The sequence below is a fragment of the Protopterus annectens genome, chromosome 2.part1, assembly GCF_019279795.1.
Source record: "Protopterus annectens isolate FY-2018-M chromosome 2.part1, PAN1.0, whole genome shotgun sequence".
In the NCBI taxonomy this organism is placed as follows: domain Eukaryota; kingdom Metazoa; phylum Chordata; order Ceratodontiformes; family Protopteridae; genus Protopterus; species Protopterus annectens.
Window position 1 is genome coordinate 352,300,908 of NC_056729.1, and position 15,212 is coordinate 352,316,119.

Genomic DNA, 15,212 nt, shown 5'->3' on the forward strand with positions numbered 1-15,212 from the left:
GACCTTGACCTGAAAAACACAATACCAAATGTAAAACTTAAAAACTTACTAGCTAAACCCAAATGTCAATGACAGAAGTTAAAGTTGCTGAGTGACAGAACCCCACAGGGTTTCCGGTTGGGAGTGCAAGTCTCCAAGCCGGTAGGTCTGGGCCCCCTTGTCCCAAGGTTTTGTCTCCCCTTGGTGTGGCATCTACTTCACTCAGGACATCTTATGGGAGGAACTTTGCAGATTTGACAAAACTTGCAGATGCAAACAAACTGCCTATGGAGGATGCAATGGCAGGGAAGATATCCTCCAGAAGGAAGATAGCTGGTGCCAGAGGCCAGTGCCATGCATGGCCTAAAATAGTAGCCAAAAACCCGCCAAAAAAAACAAAAAAAAGCCTGGCTACCATATAGGTGGCAACCATAGGTGCAAATCCACTAAGCACAGAAGAGGGACCTGGGGACCTGGGGACCAGCTTTTCTTTGATTCCACACACAGCTAAAGTGGTTAGAAAGAAAGACCCTACATTGCCCCCACCTGATCAAGAGGATTCACATCTAGATAGTGTGAGTCATTGTGTTCCTGTCTACTTCATCAGACCAACCCAATGGTACAATGCCCATTCGGGATGTATACCATCCTCACCCGACAGCTGCAGAGACCCCGAGACAACAAACCTCAAGGAAAAAGGGAAAGGAAAAGGAAATCTGTCATGCCAGAAACAGAGAAAACTGCAGAAACTCAGCCAGATTGTCGGCTCAGCAGAGGTGACAAGTGCCTGACATACAAGGCCATGTCCAACCCGAATTAATGGACATGCTCCACCTCAAAAAAAAATCCCCCCACCAAAAAACCTAGAGAGCAAGTGATCTTAAACCTTACGGATATAATAAATAGGACGGGGAGGGATAGATTTATCACTCAGAGACTCCTATGCTGTGGAATAAAATCCCGGTCCATGTGAGGCAGAGCACCTCGGGGAGGGTAGGTAATCGATCATCTCTCTCTGGGTCATCATCTGGAGGCACAACAAACTAATGGGGGCAGTTTTTTTTTTATTTTAAGGGGTGAAGGAAGCCAATAATAATTTGGCTTAGCTTATAAATGCCTTAGGGCAGATAGCCTAGTATAAACCTATGAACCTATGAACCTATGAACTTGATTAGGGTTTTAGAGTTTGTTTTTTTTTTGTTGGCCACACAAATTTTTTCCCTGGGAAAGAAATTGTGTAATTGGCCTGTCACTTTATTAGAATTTTACGTTTGGGTGTCGACGTTTCAGCATTTGACTACCTAAGCATTCGAAGTTCTAATATAGTCCCAATGAAAATGGACAAAAGTAAAATATGTATGCATACTGTGTGATGATGATAATGGTAGCCATTATTATGGTCTGTTTTCTTTTCTAGGTTTAATTTCTCCAAGTATTTTGGGTTTCTAATACCAAGATGGGAATGGACCTCATTCCTAAATCAGGGTATGGTTAGAGTTCATGAAGTTAGTATTGATTCAGTCTTTGATGTTAGCAAAGCATGCTCTTCTCAGCACCTACAATGTGCACAGAATTGCTTCTTTCTAAATTCCATATGGATTTACATGCATTGGCAGCATATCTAAGGACAACTACTTTTTATATATAGTAGACCTGTTGCTTCTTCTGCTATTGGAACTGTGCGGATATCTTTCTTCTACACTCCTCTCATTTTTGCTTGCTTGTCTGATATTGTATGACTTTGTCTCTCTGTACATAAGATATTGTAATCACTGGGCATAGCAATTTTAATGATCAATGGTACTTTTACGTTTATTGTCATGGACTACTATATCTGTTTTTTTTGAACTGTTGCTAATGGGTGATCCCATGTGATATTAACTTCTTCATTCTCTATAAGGCTTTGTGGTTCATTTTTACAATGTTTCTCAGCTACTTTTATATTGTAGAGTTTGTATAATCACAGTGCAACAGTTTTGCCACATTATTGTACTTTTCACTGTACAGGCTGTCTGTCATGAATGCATCACAGCCAGCAATAAGATGTGTGTGACTGTTTCCATTTCTGTTTTACAGAACCTGCATTTGTCTGTTTCTCCAGATTTTCAATGGACTTTGTAAACCAATGTGTATGTAGTCAACTATCTAGTAATGTATGTGAACGCACTGCGCAACTTAAAATGTGATGTTTTAATAAAGACATTTAAAAAAGATATTAGGCTAAGTCTTAATTTAAGGCAGTAGTACCTTAGCACAACAATAGTTGTGCTAAAAACAAAAGACAAGTAAAATGTGCATTTAGCATGCACATGTAGCTCCTGCAAATGTGGAAGGTACTAAAACTCTGGAAACGATCTTCTTGCTTGTCTAGACTGAACAACAAGTAAAATAACACTGGTAATTTTTATTTTATTTATTTTCTAACCAGGCAGGTGATCTAGTGTTTAATAGCCCTTTTCAACCAGAATCTGAGCTACAGGGACAAGGGTAAATGCAATAGATATGGGGATTTTACAGAAGCCAACCAAAACCAACCAATATGTTTTGCGGAGTTCAGTGGAATCTAGAAAACCCAGAAAAAAAACTATGCAAATATGTAGAGAACTTGCAGACTAATCACATACACAAAGGTTATGACTGAACCTCAGACCCTGGTGATGTGAAACAAAAATCTCAGCAGCTGAGCCCCTGTGATCACCAAATCGAGTCAAGTCATTTGTTACAGTTCAAATTTGCTTTATGGGTCCATGTGTGAAAGATATCTGCATTATATGTTTGCATTTTGCCTTTGACTGTGTGTTGTGCTACCAGTCATCAAACTGTTACTTGTGAACTTTTTTCTTGTATTTCTAGGATCAACTTTTGCAACAGAAGGAAAAGTTTCAGAAGGAGTTATCAGAGATGAAAAATGAGCATGAAAGACTCAGAGGTCATCCTTCTGGTGAAGTAGATTTAAAGTGTAAAGAAAACCTGAGGTAAATACTAAATACTTCTCAATGTATTAGCTTCTCGCTGTTTTCAACAAGTATACGTGTATGTGAAAAATCAACTAACAAAAATGTGCAGGTTGTGATTATTTAATTTACACTTTTGGCCAAACTGGGATAAAAATAAGAGAATGAATGAATAAATGCATTAAGCAAAGCTGAAAGTAGGCAGGCTAATATCCAGACAGGTAAAGAGGAAATAGAACATGGTAGAGATAAAAATATCATTGCACATAAAATAATAGCTATAGAAAGTGGGGAGGAAAACAGAGTGTAAGAGAAAAGAGTCAGCATGAAATTCTACAAACCAAAAGCAAAGAGAAGGCTAAAAAGGAATCAAAAGGAAAAGAAGGGACTGTAGGACAAAGGTTAGTTAAAAAGAAAAATGGGTCATGCAGACACTGCTATCTCCTCTAGCTTGGTGAGAGAGAATGTAGCCCTGACCATTGCTCTGCTGACCTTCAGCAGAAGGCTCAAAGAGGCAGCAGGCATACTGAAAACCAAAGATGCACATGGTCCAACAGGCACCACTATGCACTGCAACTGAGATCTACACTTGTGTGGGAGTGTGCATGTACCAACCTGCCAGCATTGGGGTTTATGTTAATCAGGCTGGTGGGTAAGATGGGGGAATAGAGCTAAAAAGTCACACTGATGGCTGCCTGGAGGATTACTTCCCATAACCAGCTCTTGCCCAAAGAAGAATATTAGAGGATTGATAGTTACCAGGCAATTAGAATCAAAACTGAATTAAAAAAGCATGTAATTAAGTTGAAAGAGTTTTATGCCTAATCAATAAATGTGAAAGATATAAACACTCTTGTGAGACATTCTACAGTTTCCATACTATTGAAATGACAGGATGTAGTTGCAATTTGTTTCCAGGATATAACACACATTATTATTAACCTGAAAGAAATAATAAAGAAATAAAGGGAAGAAGAGTCCTGGATGAGGAAATTGTTTGGTAATTTGGTGTAAAATATGTTCTGAAATTGCAGTTTTGGTTCAAAGAAGAATATGAATTTGAGTGGAGAGTGTTATAACTAGGATATTTTAATCATGGCTTATGTGTAAGTAAAAGAGTAAGACAGAACAATAATGTTAATGCTGTGAAGAAAACTTTGAGGAATATATTATTAAAAATGTTAGGATAAGCATATAGCATCATCTCATCCTATCTGAAGGCTTGTACCCTGAGGGTGGAGTAGCTCCCTCATGCTGCACTACGGTGCCAGTACTAGAACATTAAACCATACAGCTGATATGGGATATGGACACTGATTGCACAGCTCTGTATTCTTTCCAGTGTCCAAGGCAGATGAATTACCTGCTGAGTCATGCATACGGCTACCTTTCTAGGTCAGTGGTTCTAACGATTATGCTTAGAACAATGGCTCATGTCTTCAAAGGTGTTGTTTCCATAAATGAAATAGCGGTTGGCTACAACCCCAAGAAAACCTTTGTTTTTCTACACGGGATCTACTCCCTTACTGCCCATGTGAGACACAGCATACCCATAGCCCCTGGTGTAATTATCTCCAATATGACAACAACATGGATGAGAACTATATTGTTTTAGCAGCAATCACAGACAGAAAGGTTATTTGTAATGAAATAGCCCTTTAACCAGTGTGCACATTAAAGGCAGGACTCACTCAGTGGCTCAGAATTGCTTGCTATAAAGCTGCCAGACCGACTGATGTTTACAAACTACAATTCAAATAGATGGTACTAAATGGAGCTGTTTTGAATAATTAATTAGGAATTTTGGCTTTCTGCAGTGCAACCCTCCATTGCTAAAACTGCCATTACCACAAGCGTTCTGATATATTGCTGATATCACACGGTGTGTTGCCACAAGCACCATCAAATCATATGGCTAGATAAATTAGTTAACTGTATTATTTTTATATATACAAAACAACAATTCTAAATTAAGTAAACCATTGTAGCTATAGTAATCATCTACAAAACTTACTGCTATGTTTTGCATTTGGGTCACCCTGTATCCTTGCACTGCAATTCTCAGCATGCAACACAAAGTACCTGAGACTGCCAGAAATGGAACACTGTTTGATAGGCGTCAATGCCTAAATATGAATTACTACTGCCTCATACCTCAGCTATTCTTAGACACTTAACTAAACTTTGATATTTACATTTAATATTCCTTTGTAAGTGACAACACATTTTTAAATTAAGTGCATAGCTATAAGAGCTTAATTCCAATAGCCACACATCCTTAAAAATTCATTATTTCAATACTTATAAAATGTAGCTTCCACTAAAACTAAAATGACAAGGGAGACTGGTATAGTTTCATACCTGTAAAACACAAAGGGAATGTTAGTTACTGTAACTTATTCATATATTCACAGATTCATAGACTGTTACTAGGCTAACAACTGAAGGGGCCTTTCCAAGCCTAGCCAGGTTTCCTAAAAGAATAATGATGTCCTGCATCCAAACAGGGCATTGAGGACCAGGTATTTATAAGGTGCCTCTGTCCATAAGAGGCATGGTTGCCAGGCCTGGTGTAAATTTCCTGTTCTCCATCCACTTGTCTAGGTTGTCCTTATACTAGATAATAGATGTAATCAGCTTCACATGGATAAGAAACTCAGTCTCAGGTTAAATAAATAAGAAACCTTAACAAGCATTTGTCAATGATGAATAAGTGAGACAAGCTGCAGAAATAGTGGATGATGATGTGTGATAAAAAATGGTGCATTAATTAGTGGCTAGCTTTAATAATTAGCACAGTTATTACAGGCATAGGCAGAAATCTGAATGATTGAATCAAACATGAAAAAATATATTTCCCACTGCAAATAAATCATGTGCAGCATATTAATATTTTCAATGCACTGTAAGATGACTGTCCCAATTCCTGTCTGCACTTGTTTCATGCTTTCTTTTTTTATTCAAATAACTTTATTCAATTTTTTCAAATCAATAATTAATAAACTTTACAGATCAAGTAAGAATAAATTGAATGAACTATTTACAAAATGTACAATGGCCTCAAATCAAATAATGACAAAAGGAACACAATCGTAGATACACAGACAAGTATTGCATATTATTAAAAGAAAAAAAATGATTTTTTGCTTCTTCTCCTCTTTTGAAGGTAAAGTTGTGTCTGTTTTAAGTGTCTCAATAAGGGAAAGAACTTCCTCCCAAGGATTATTAATCCATTTCCTAGGAAAGATTCTCATTTCCTTGACTTTGATTTCCAACAGTGATACATCTTTCAATAGAATTAGAAAATCAACAAATGTTGGGATGATAGAGGACTTCCATTTCCTTGTGATACACTTTATTGTGACTGTCATTGCAGTCCAAAGAAGATGAAGGTCTTTGCTCTTCGTAACAATAGTTTCATTTATATTCAGGAGAATTAGTGACTTTGACAAAATGAAAGAATCAGTAAAAATGGCTTACAGAAATTCACCAACATCTTCCCAGAATTTCTTAATGTGGGAGCATTCATACATAATATGAAACTAATCAGCATTACATTTTGAAGAACACCTCCAACAAATTATGTCATTAGAATTGTTAAATCTAGCTATTTTGTTGGGGGTATAAAAGGCTCTATGTAGAAACTTCCATGCAAAAATTTTCCAAATTTGTATATTTGAAGTTAACTTAATAGAATATAATACACCAATTTTAGTCTCATTTGCTAACAATAATGAATATTATTTAGTAATAAAATTCCAGAATTTCTGGTTAGAATTTATTTTGTAATTAATAATGATTTTATATAACTTTGAAGTTAAATTTGTCCAATTAAAGTCTCTATATAATACTTCATGTAAGCAAAATATAAATTTAGGTATGGATTTAAAAGAAGAATTGTCTATTCTACATAAGTCTTGTGCATAGGGTATTAAACTGTTAAGAGATAATCAATCAAAGTTTGATAAATTAAATGTATTAATTAACTGATTTACATCCATAACAATCAGATTTCCCATACATTGGTACCAGCATGTAAAGTTTTTTCGTTTCCATGAATTAAGAGTATTTATAGGAATGTTATTGAAAAAGTTTTTAGTAATTTTGAAGGGAGTTAATAATTGAAACCATAATTTAATGTCAATATTATTGTTTACAAAGCTCCGGAAAGTGTTGTAAATATAATTTATATAGTTTAGATTGGTAAGTTTGGAAGAATTATATGGCAAGTTAATACAAATAATATGCCAAAGTTTATTATTTTGTTCATTCAGTTGTATATTTTTTGTTAATTTACTTTCTTTTAGGAATATAGCAGTATGTAAAGTTTTTCATGCAGAGGAGAATTTTGGATCTAACCAAGTTATTACCGTTTTGAAAATGGATGCTTTAATATAAGATTGTAAATCAGGAAACTTAATTCCTCCCATTTCCCAAAGCCTAATATGGTGTAGAAAAGCTATCCTTTTCTTTTTTGGGTAACAAAGGAAGTTTATAAAGATTGTATTTAATTCTTTTAAGATATTTTTACTAGGAATTATAGGGATAGCTAGTGCAATGTAATTTACTTTTGGGAGAAGGACCATCTTTATTAGCTGCAATCTATCTTCATATGTTAAATACAGATTATTCCAATTCCCCACTAGTGATTTAAGGGTATTCACAATATTATTGTAGTTTGTAGATAGAGTTAATTATAACTTTTTGCATAACACAATCCCTAGATAATTTAAAGAGGACATCTGTTTTCCAATTATTTGATTTATGTTAGTATTAGAGTTGTTTTTGTTTTATGCAGCAATATATGGTTCAACTTATAACTATTAATTCTTAAACCTGAGATATGATAGAATTTTTCAGCTAATGAATTTAATTCACGTAGTGACTCATCTGAGTTTGATAAGGTGAGTAGAATATCATCGGCAAAGAGCATTATTTTGGAATTAAATTTAGTTAAAATGTCAATGCCTTTAATTTTGGGGTTAAAACAGATTGCCAATGAAAAAAGTTCAGTTGCTAGTGCAAACAACATTGAAGACATGGGGCATCCCTGTTGGGTACCCTTAGTAATTTTAATTACTTCTGATGTTAATGGGCCTAATTTTACATAGGACAAATTGTCTTTATAAATATTCTTTATTAAAGTAATGAACTGTATAGGGAAATCATAAATTTGTACAATTTTAAAGAGATAATTCCAATTTAGTGAATCAAATGCTTTTTCAGTGCCCAATGTGACTATTAGGGCTTCATATTTGACTCTGTTTAAAAAGTCTGCAATGGTTAAAATTCTTTGTATGTTATCATGGGTGTGTCTATTATGAATAAAACCCATTTCATCATCACTAATGACATGATTCAGAGATTTTTTGATTCTATTAACCAGAATAGACATAAGAATTTTATAGTCATTATTAAGGAGTGAAATAATGCCAGAACCCACAAGGTCAGAGTTACTGGAAGTGTCACAGTCTCAGGCCTATCACCACAGTTGTTGTCCTGGCATTGTTTTCCCTGGGCTTGTCTGTTTTACAAACTTGGCAGACAAAGCTAGTACACAAGGGTTAACTGGGACAAAGTTTGCAAATGATATGCAAACTGGGCGATAGTTAAAAAATCACATCCTACACCAGAATCATCCAACTGGGTGTCAGAAAACCAAAAAGGATAACATAGAGTTTAAATGCCAAGAAATGCATAGTCATGCAATGTATAGCCTAACCTATAAGTCATATAAGTGGCAATCCTGAACACCCTGATAGAAGTTAAGGAAGTTAGGGACTGTGAACACAGGGTTGACAGTCTTATTCTCACAGTTTCATATTGCCTAAAGCAGTCAGGCAGACCTTGTACATTGCCCCATGGAAGGAGAGGGGAGTCATCAGATTCATAGAGTCATAGTCTCACTTCATCATCCACTCATCAGACCTATGATCGTCACTACAATGCCCTTAATGATGTGACCCTTGCGACACTTGAGAGGCCACAAAGTTCTCACCAAAGGATAAGGAAGGAAAATCTGTCCAAAGTTATGTGTGTCTCAAAAACTCCAGTTATATTCGGTTCAGTTGCATTCAGCCAGTCTGCGAGGTGACCTAGCCTGACACTAAGGCATGCATACACATCCATGAGAAATGCTAGATGATCATCTCAATCTAGAAAAAATCATCTCAACCAGAGGCGGAGACTTTAACCTCTTAAACGACTTATTAATTTAATAGGACGTGGGAGGATTCATCATTCATCACCCAAATAAAAATCCCCTAAAATGTGACAAAGGTTCCAGGGCCAGAGCACCTCGCTGGCCCTGTTCAAGAGGAAGGGAGAAGAATGATGGGAGATAGGAGATACACCCAGGGTGTTACCTCTCAGTGTCTGCTCGACAGAGGCACATCAAAATAATAAAGCAATTTTCTTCTACCAAAAGGGGTGGTGTAAGCCACAAAACTATGGGCTAGGCTTATAAATGCCCTCGGGCAGATAGCCTAATATGAACCTATGAACCTATGAACCTATGAAGTTCTATATGAACTACATGAGTTGGGATTCTTGTTTTCCTTTATAATAGGTGTATTCAATGAATATCTCCATGGAGGTGGAATTGTGCCTTGCCAATATGTTTCATTTAGTGCTTTTTGCATTATTGTTATGACAGCAGCTGGAAATAACTTGTACATTTCTATAATGATTCCATCTATACCTGGGGCTTTGTTATTTTTACTTTCTTTATTTTTTTCATTAATTTCTTTGAGAGTAATTTGTTTTTGAATGTTTATGCTTAAGCTCTCTGGTATTTTGTTTAAATTTGAGGAATCCAGGCACAAGTCTATATTGTTATGATGAGAATCATTATTATTGTAATGTTTTGTAAAATAAAATTTAAATGCTTCCAAAATATCACTTATATCTGAAACCTTTTTATTGTTTTTCCCTTCATGAATTATATTTGTAATATTGTTTCCATTGGAATGTCTTTTTAATCTCATTGCTAAATTATGCATATATTTGGGGGAGACAGAGTAAGAATTTAATTTTAATTTTTCCAAAGCCAAATTGGTTTTATGCATTAAGATATTATTGTATTTTTTATTTAATTCCCCAATTTCTCTTTTTTTTTTTTTGCAACTGGATCTTTTACATCCTTTAGGTTAGTTTCTATTATTTGATTTTGGATATTAACTAGTTCTGATTCCCATTCATTTGTTTTATTGTTACACCAAAAAATAATTTTGTCATAAAGATATGCCTTTAGGGAATCCCATAAAATAACTATATTTATGTCACTAGTATAATTTGTATCAAAGAAGTATTATATTTCCAAGTCCAACCATGGTTTAAATTCTTTTAATTTAGTGAAATATGCTGGAATTCTTTTGGTAAATGTCAATCTCTTAAAATCCATTTAAATTTTAAGAATGAGTGAGTTATGGTCAGATAAGGGGCAGGGGATTATAGAAGAATGTGATATTTTCATTTTTAAATCTTGGGATACAAATGTTTTATCAATTCTTGTCTGGGTATTGAATTTATAGTCACTATGAGAAAATAATAATGAATTATCTTTTTTAAGACTAAATGAGTCTAATAATTGCAAACTATCAATCCATTTTTAAGAGTTCTCCCTGTAGAAGTAATACAGAAAGATCTTTTATTAGTGGTCTCCTGACTGTCTAAGATACAATTAAAATCCCCTCCCAAAATTAAATTGCCTTTTGAAGTTTTATTAATAAGATCTATGTGCTTTTTAACTGTTCCTACTCCTATACCCGGAAACCAATATAAATTCACCAAGATGCAAATTCTGTTACTAAATCTTATTATTACAATTGATAAAATACCATCTTTATCTTCATAGTTATAAATAACTTGAAGATTGGTAACATTTTTCTTCCATATTATTAATACTCCTCGTTTTTTTTTACTATATGATGAGTTAGATAGCCTTAGGAATTAATTTGGATTCCAACTGAAGTTATTATTAGCTTTAAAGTAAGTTTCCTGCAAAAATACCACTTGCGCTTTATTTACTTTTAAATATTTAAGTAAGTTGGATATTTTTCTTGGGTTATTTAAACCATTTACGTTTAAAGAGAGTAGCACTATATCCATCCTATTAATTTATTATTGAAGAGTATTTGATTGGATATAGTGACAAGATATTTTGTTATTTATTTGCTGTGTAACTTCCATACATTTATTAAGTCTAATTAATAGATTATTGATTCCTTTTGAATTATAAAATTTAGAACTTAAAAGAGGCCAAAAGAAAAAAATAAACATGTGTACAATAGATAATATCATACATGAGTACAAACATAAGCCTAAAATAACCTTTTAACAAATATGGAATGAATAACATTCCCAATCTGAGAGAACTAAAAGGTTCAATCAGATTAACCCTCCTTACTAAATATGAACCAAACATTAATGAGAGGTTAGAGGCTTCATTGTATGTTACTCTGGAGATTGTAAAGTAAATCAATCTAAGCATATACAACTAGATTGATCAATGACAAACATAAATATATCCTCGTTATGTATTAACACTTAATATAGAATTCTGACATTAAAAGGTTGTCACAATCTACACTGTATGTGGTATTTGCTTATTACCACAGTCATATCCAAGATAAGGGAACTGCTTTTTCCGAAGCCCACTTTCACTGGAATGTTTGTCTAAAGTGTTCAAGAATTGTGTTACTAAATTGTGTTTTTCATTTTTTTTAAAAGATCATTTCTGAATGATATTTAGAAATGATAATTGCTACTGACTATAAAGTATTCAGTACAATGATGAATATGAGTTTTCATACAATTCTTACTTTATACAACACAATTTGAAATAAGTTAATACTATAGTCACTCTCCCCATTAACAGTGAATCAAATCAGTTTCTATAATCTACATTCACTCTAGTGAGGTAGTTTAAGAACAGGAATCATAGTATTCTATGTATATAGAAACTCCAAGGTATATACAAATGCTACCTAGAGCAATGCTGTACAAAGAAGTTGCATGTAAAAGAACTTTACATCATACTTATTACATTACCGTGTACTGCAATGGAGAACTAGTTTGTCGTTAATTTGAAGTGAACCTTAAACAGGTTATTATTACATGTGATAAGATGTAAGAATTTCTATCCAAAATAGGCAAAAGTCACAGGTTATTGGTTCACAGACATACAATATCAGTTCGAAAAATCAATACAATTTAATGCTGCATCACAATAACTGCGCAGTGACAGTAAGTGGACGTTAAATGATGAGAACCATTAAAAGGTAGGTAAGACATCCATTTTATCAAGTTCCTAGTAGTGGTGACTTTACAACCTAGTCTATTCTCACCAGAGGAAAATTCCATTAGGGGTGCAGTCCTGAAGCTTAGTATGGCTGTCTAAATTAAGTAACATGTTAAAGACTATTCATTGTTTGCACTCTACATCTGCAGAGTCAAAATATAGTTTAATATTTCTGGTGTAAAGTTTCTCATAGAATATGCCTTATAGAAGACCAAGTACCAGCTAATACCTTACACGTTCTTTTCCCATCTAGTCATGTAGTTATTTTTCAATTCCTAACAAATCATTCCTTGATACTTTACTGACTATGATAACACACAGGCGTCCTAAGGGCTCATTCTTATTTATTAACTAAGTTATGCATAATCATGAGAAACTTTAAATATATCTAATAAATGGAGCTGATGTTAAGTGGTTCAACTTCACTCTCTATGTTTAAATGATTCCAGATGCATATATCTTGTTCGTTTTATGTCTTTTCATCTAGGTTCCCTAGTTGAATTATTTGTGCATACAGACCAATAATTGTATGTGTTGTCAGTCAATAAACTAAACACATTCATTAAACTTGAAATTTCTTTACTATCCTGTCCTTTAAAACAACGTATGTTCAACTAAGTATATCATTTAAAAAAACTACTGTCCCTTTAAGGAATTGAGGAAGTGTGCTGGGCATGTACAGTTACGTCGCTAACTTGCATTCTCTTCAACTCATGAAAGAAGTTTATGTAGGACTTTTACAGTGTTCCTTCGCTATTTTATGATACTATTCATTAAATGGACAGAAAGACAGCTTGGACTGCACAGCACGTTATGCTATAGATGGTTTATTAACGTATGTACAGAAAAAAAGGAAGGTAAGTAAATTTAAACAATACATCATAGTATCTTTTAAATATATTCCTACGTGTTTAATCTAACTAGAAAGCTGTGATGACACAAACAGAACACTTTAATTTGGAAGTGGTGCATTTTAAAGTTTAAGGTGGGAAACAAGCATTCTGTGTATCAGCTAATGCGCACAGCACACTAGCAAGCTCGCGAAATGTAAAGGGAAGAGTACTTGCATGTCTTGAGTACTGGAAGAGCTTTTCTTTCTTTCTTTTTTTTTTTAATTTAAAAAAAAATGTCGTTTAACTGAAATTCAAGACAATGCTTGACACAATAACTCCATCGAAACTATGCACAGTCAGGAATAAGTTAAATCATATTTCAATACATAAATTAAATAAAACATGCTTAAAACTTGTATGTCACTTAGCGACCAAAGCTAAATGGAATCAAAGTATTTTATGTATAATCAGTGTTATATTTCAAAGTACAGTGTGTGTTAACTGATTTCTTCCCTATACATCGTTTCCTATACATTCCCATTTCAATTAAGTGTAAAATGGTTAAGTCAGAATATTGTTATTAAGCTGTTGTATATAGATTAACAATTAAAGCTAAAGTACGTATATGGAATATTAATATTAGTGAGAGGTAATTTGTAAAATACTTGAAAGAGTGAATAGACAATACATAGTTTATTACCTTTAGCATGGATTTTTAGTTTTAGTTGAATCTTTGAGAGAAGCAGATGAGGGAATACTTTTTGAATCAGTTCTTTGCTTTTTTTTCTTCACATCAGTTCAGTTATTTTTCTCAGGGGATCTTTTCAGTGAAGTAGTTAAAGACCAATCCATCTCCTCTGGAACTGTCATTATATTGTTGTTTTTAATGAAGGTTATTGCTTCCTCAATGTCATTGAATGTTCTTATTTCATTTGAAATAAAAATCCTTATTTTTGCAGGGTATGCTAGTTGGGCTTTTATTTTGTTTTGCTTGAGTAACTTCACAAGTGGCCAGCCTTTCTTTCTCATTTCTAAAACTCTGGAGGAAAAGTCATTGTCATATCTGATTAGATTTTGCTTATACTTCAGTGGAGCCTTTCTCCAAGCACATTTAAGAACTAGATCTTTGTTAAGATAAGAAAGAAATTTAGCTACAATAGATCTAGGTTTGGATGTTGATGATGAAGGAATGGGTTTCCCATATATCTCTGTGAGCTCTTTCTATACCATATGAGAATCCTTCTTTTAGATCTAGGATGTCAGGTAACGAGGAATTAAGAAAAGAGATAATATCATCACCTTCGGACTTCTCAGGTAACCCAAAGATTCTCAAATGAATTCTCCTTTCTCTATTTTCCATATCTTCCAACTTGTTGGTAAGCCACTTATTCTGTTGCTGAAGAAATTCACCCTGGATTTCCTCCTCTTTAAGCCTTCCATCTATATCAGATAAGGACTCTTTGATGTTTAATATTTTGGTATGATGTTGCTGAAGTAGTTCTTTAAGGGTTTCAATTTGATTATGACAACTTTCTCTTAAATTTTCTAAGTTGTCCTTGAAACGGTCCATTTTGAAAGATAACTCTTGTAGAGTTGTAGACATCAATTAGATTTCTTTCCTCAGAGTAGTTTCTGCATGTGAATTATTTGAACCAGTCATCTTCCCAAATCAGTTTTAAACTCCAGATAATTCTGACAGGAAATTTTTGAAGAATATATTCCAAAATTGGTATGATGGTAGTAAAAATGTTGAATGATATTTAACTATTTTTTCTAAAAAAAAAAAAAATTATTTTTTTCCTGTTATTTAAAGTAGTTTTAAGGAGCTCTAAAAAAGTGCTGCTTTCAGAGTGCCGTCTAGTCTCCGCCCCCTCTCATGCTTTCTCATATTAGTGACCAAGCATCTTTAACTAATATTCTTGGAGTTCAGTTTCAATGCAATTCAACAGTCAACACTTACAAAATACATGTCATTTTTGCTTTGCTGCATTGTATTTTGCCCATTGTTTCATGCACAGTACTAACACAGTTTATGTATTTATTTTCTCCAGACAGCAGTAGGAGTAGTTATATGGAATTGACACAAGCATCAAAAAACAAACCTGGGAAATAATGGCATGAGTAGCAACCTGACTGCACATACTA

General features: G+C 34.0%; 1 protein-coding gene across 1 annotated transcript in view; it reads left to right on the forward strand.

Moving 5' to 3' along the window:
• FAM184B (family with sequence similarity 184 member B) overlaps positions 1–15,212 on the forward strand; it is a 908,731-nt gene that overhangs the window by 381,858 nt on the left and 511,661 nt on the right. Inside the window, exon 8 of the mRNA XM_044063450.1 lies at positions 2,833–2,954. Coding sequence (XP_043919385.1) covers positions 2,833–2,954 — 122 coding nt within the window. The remainder of the gene's footprint in view (positions 1–2,832; positions 2,955–15,212) is intronic.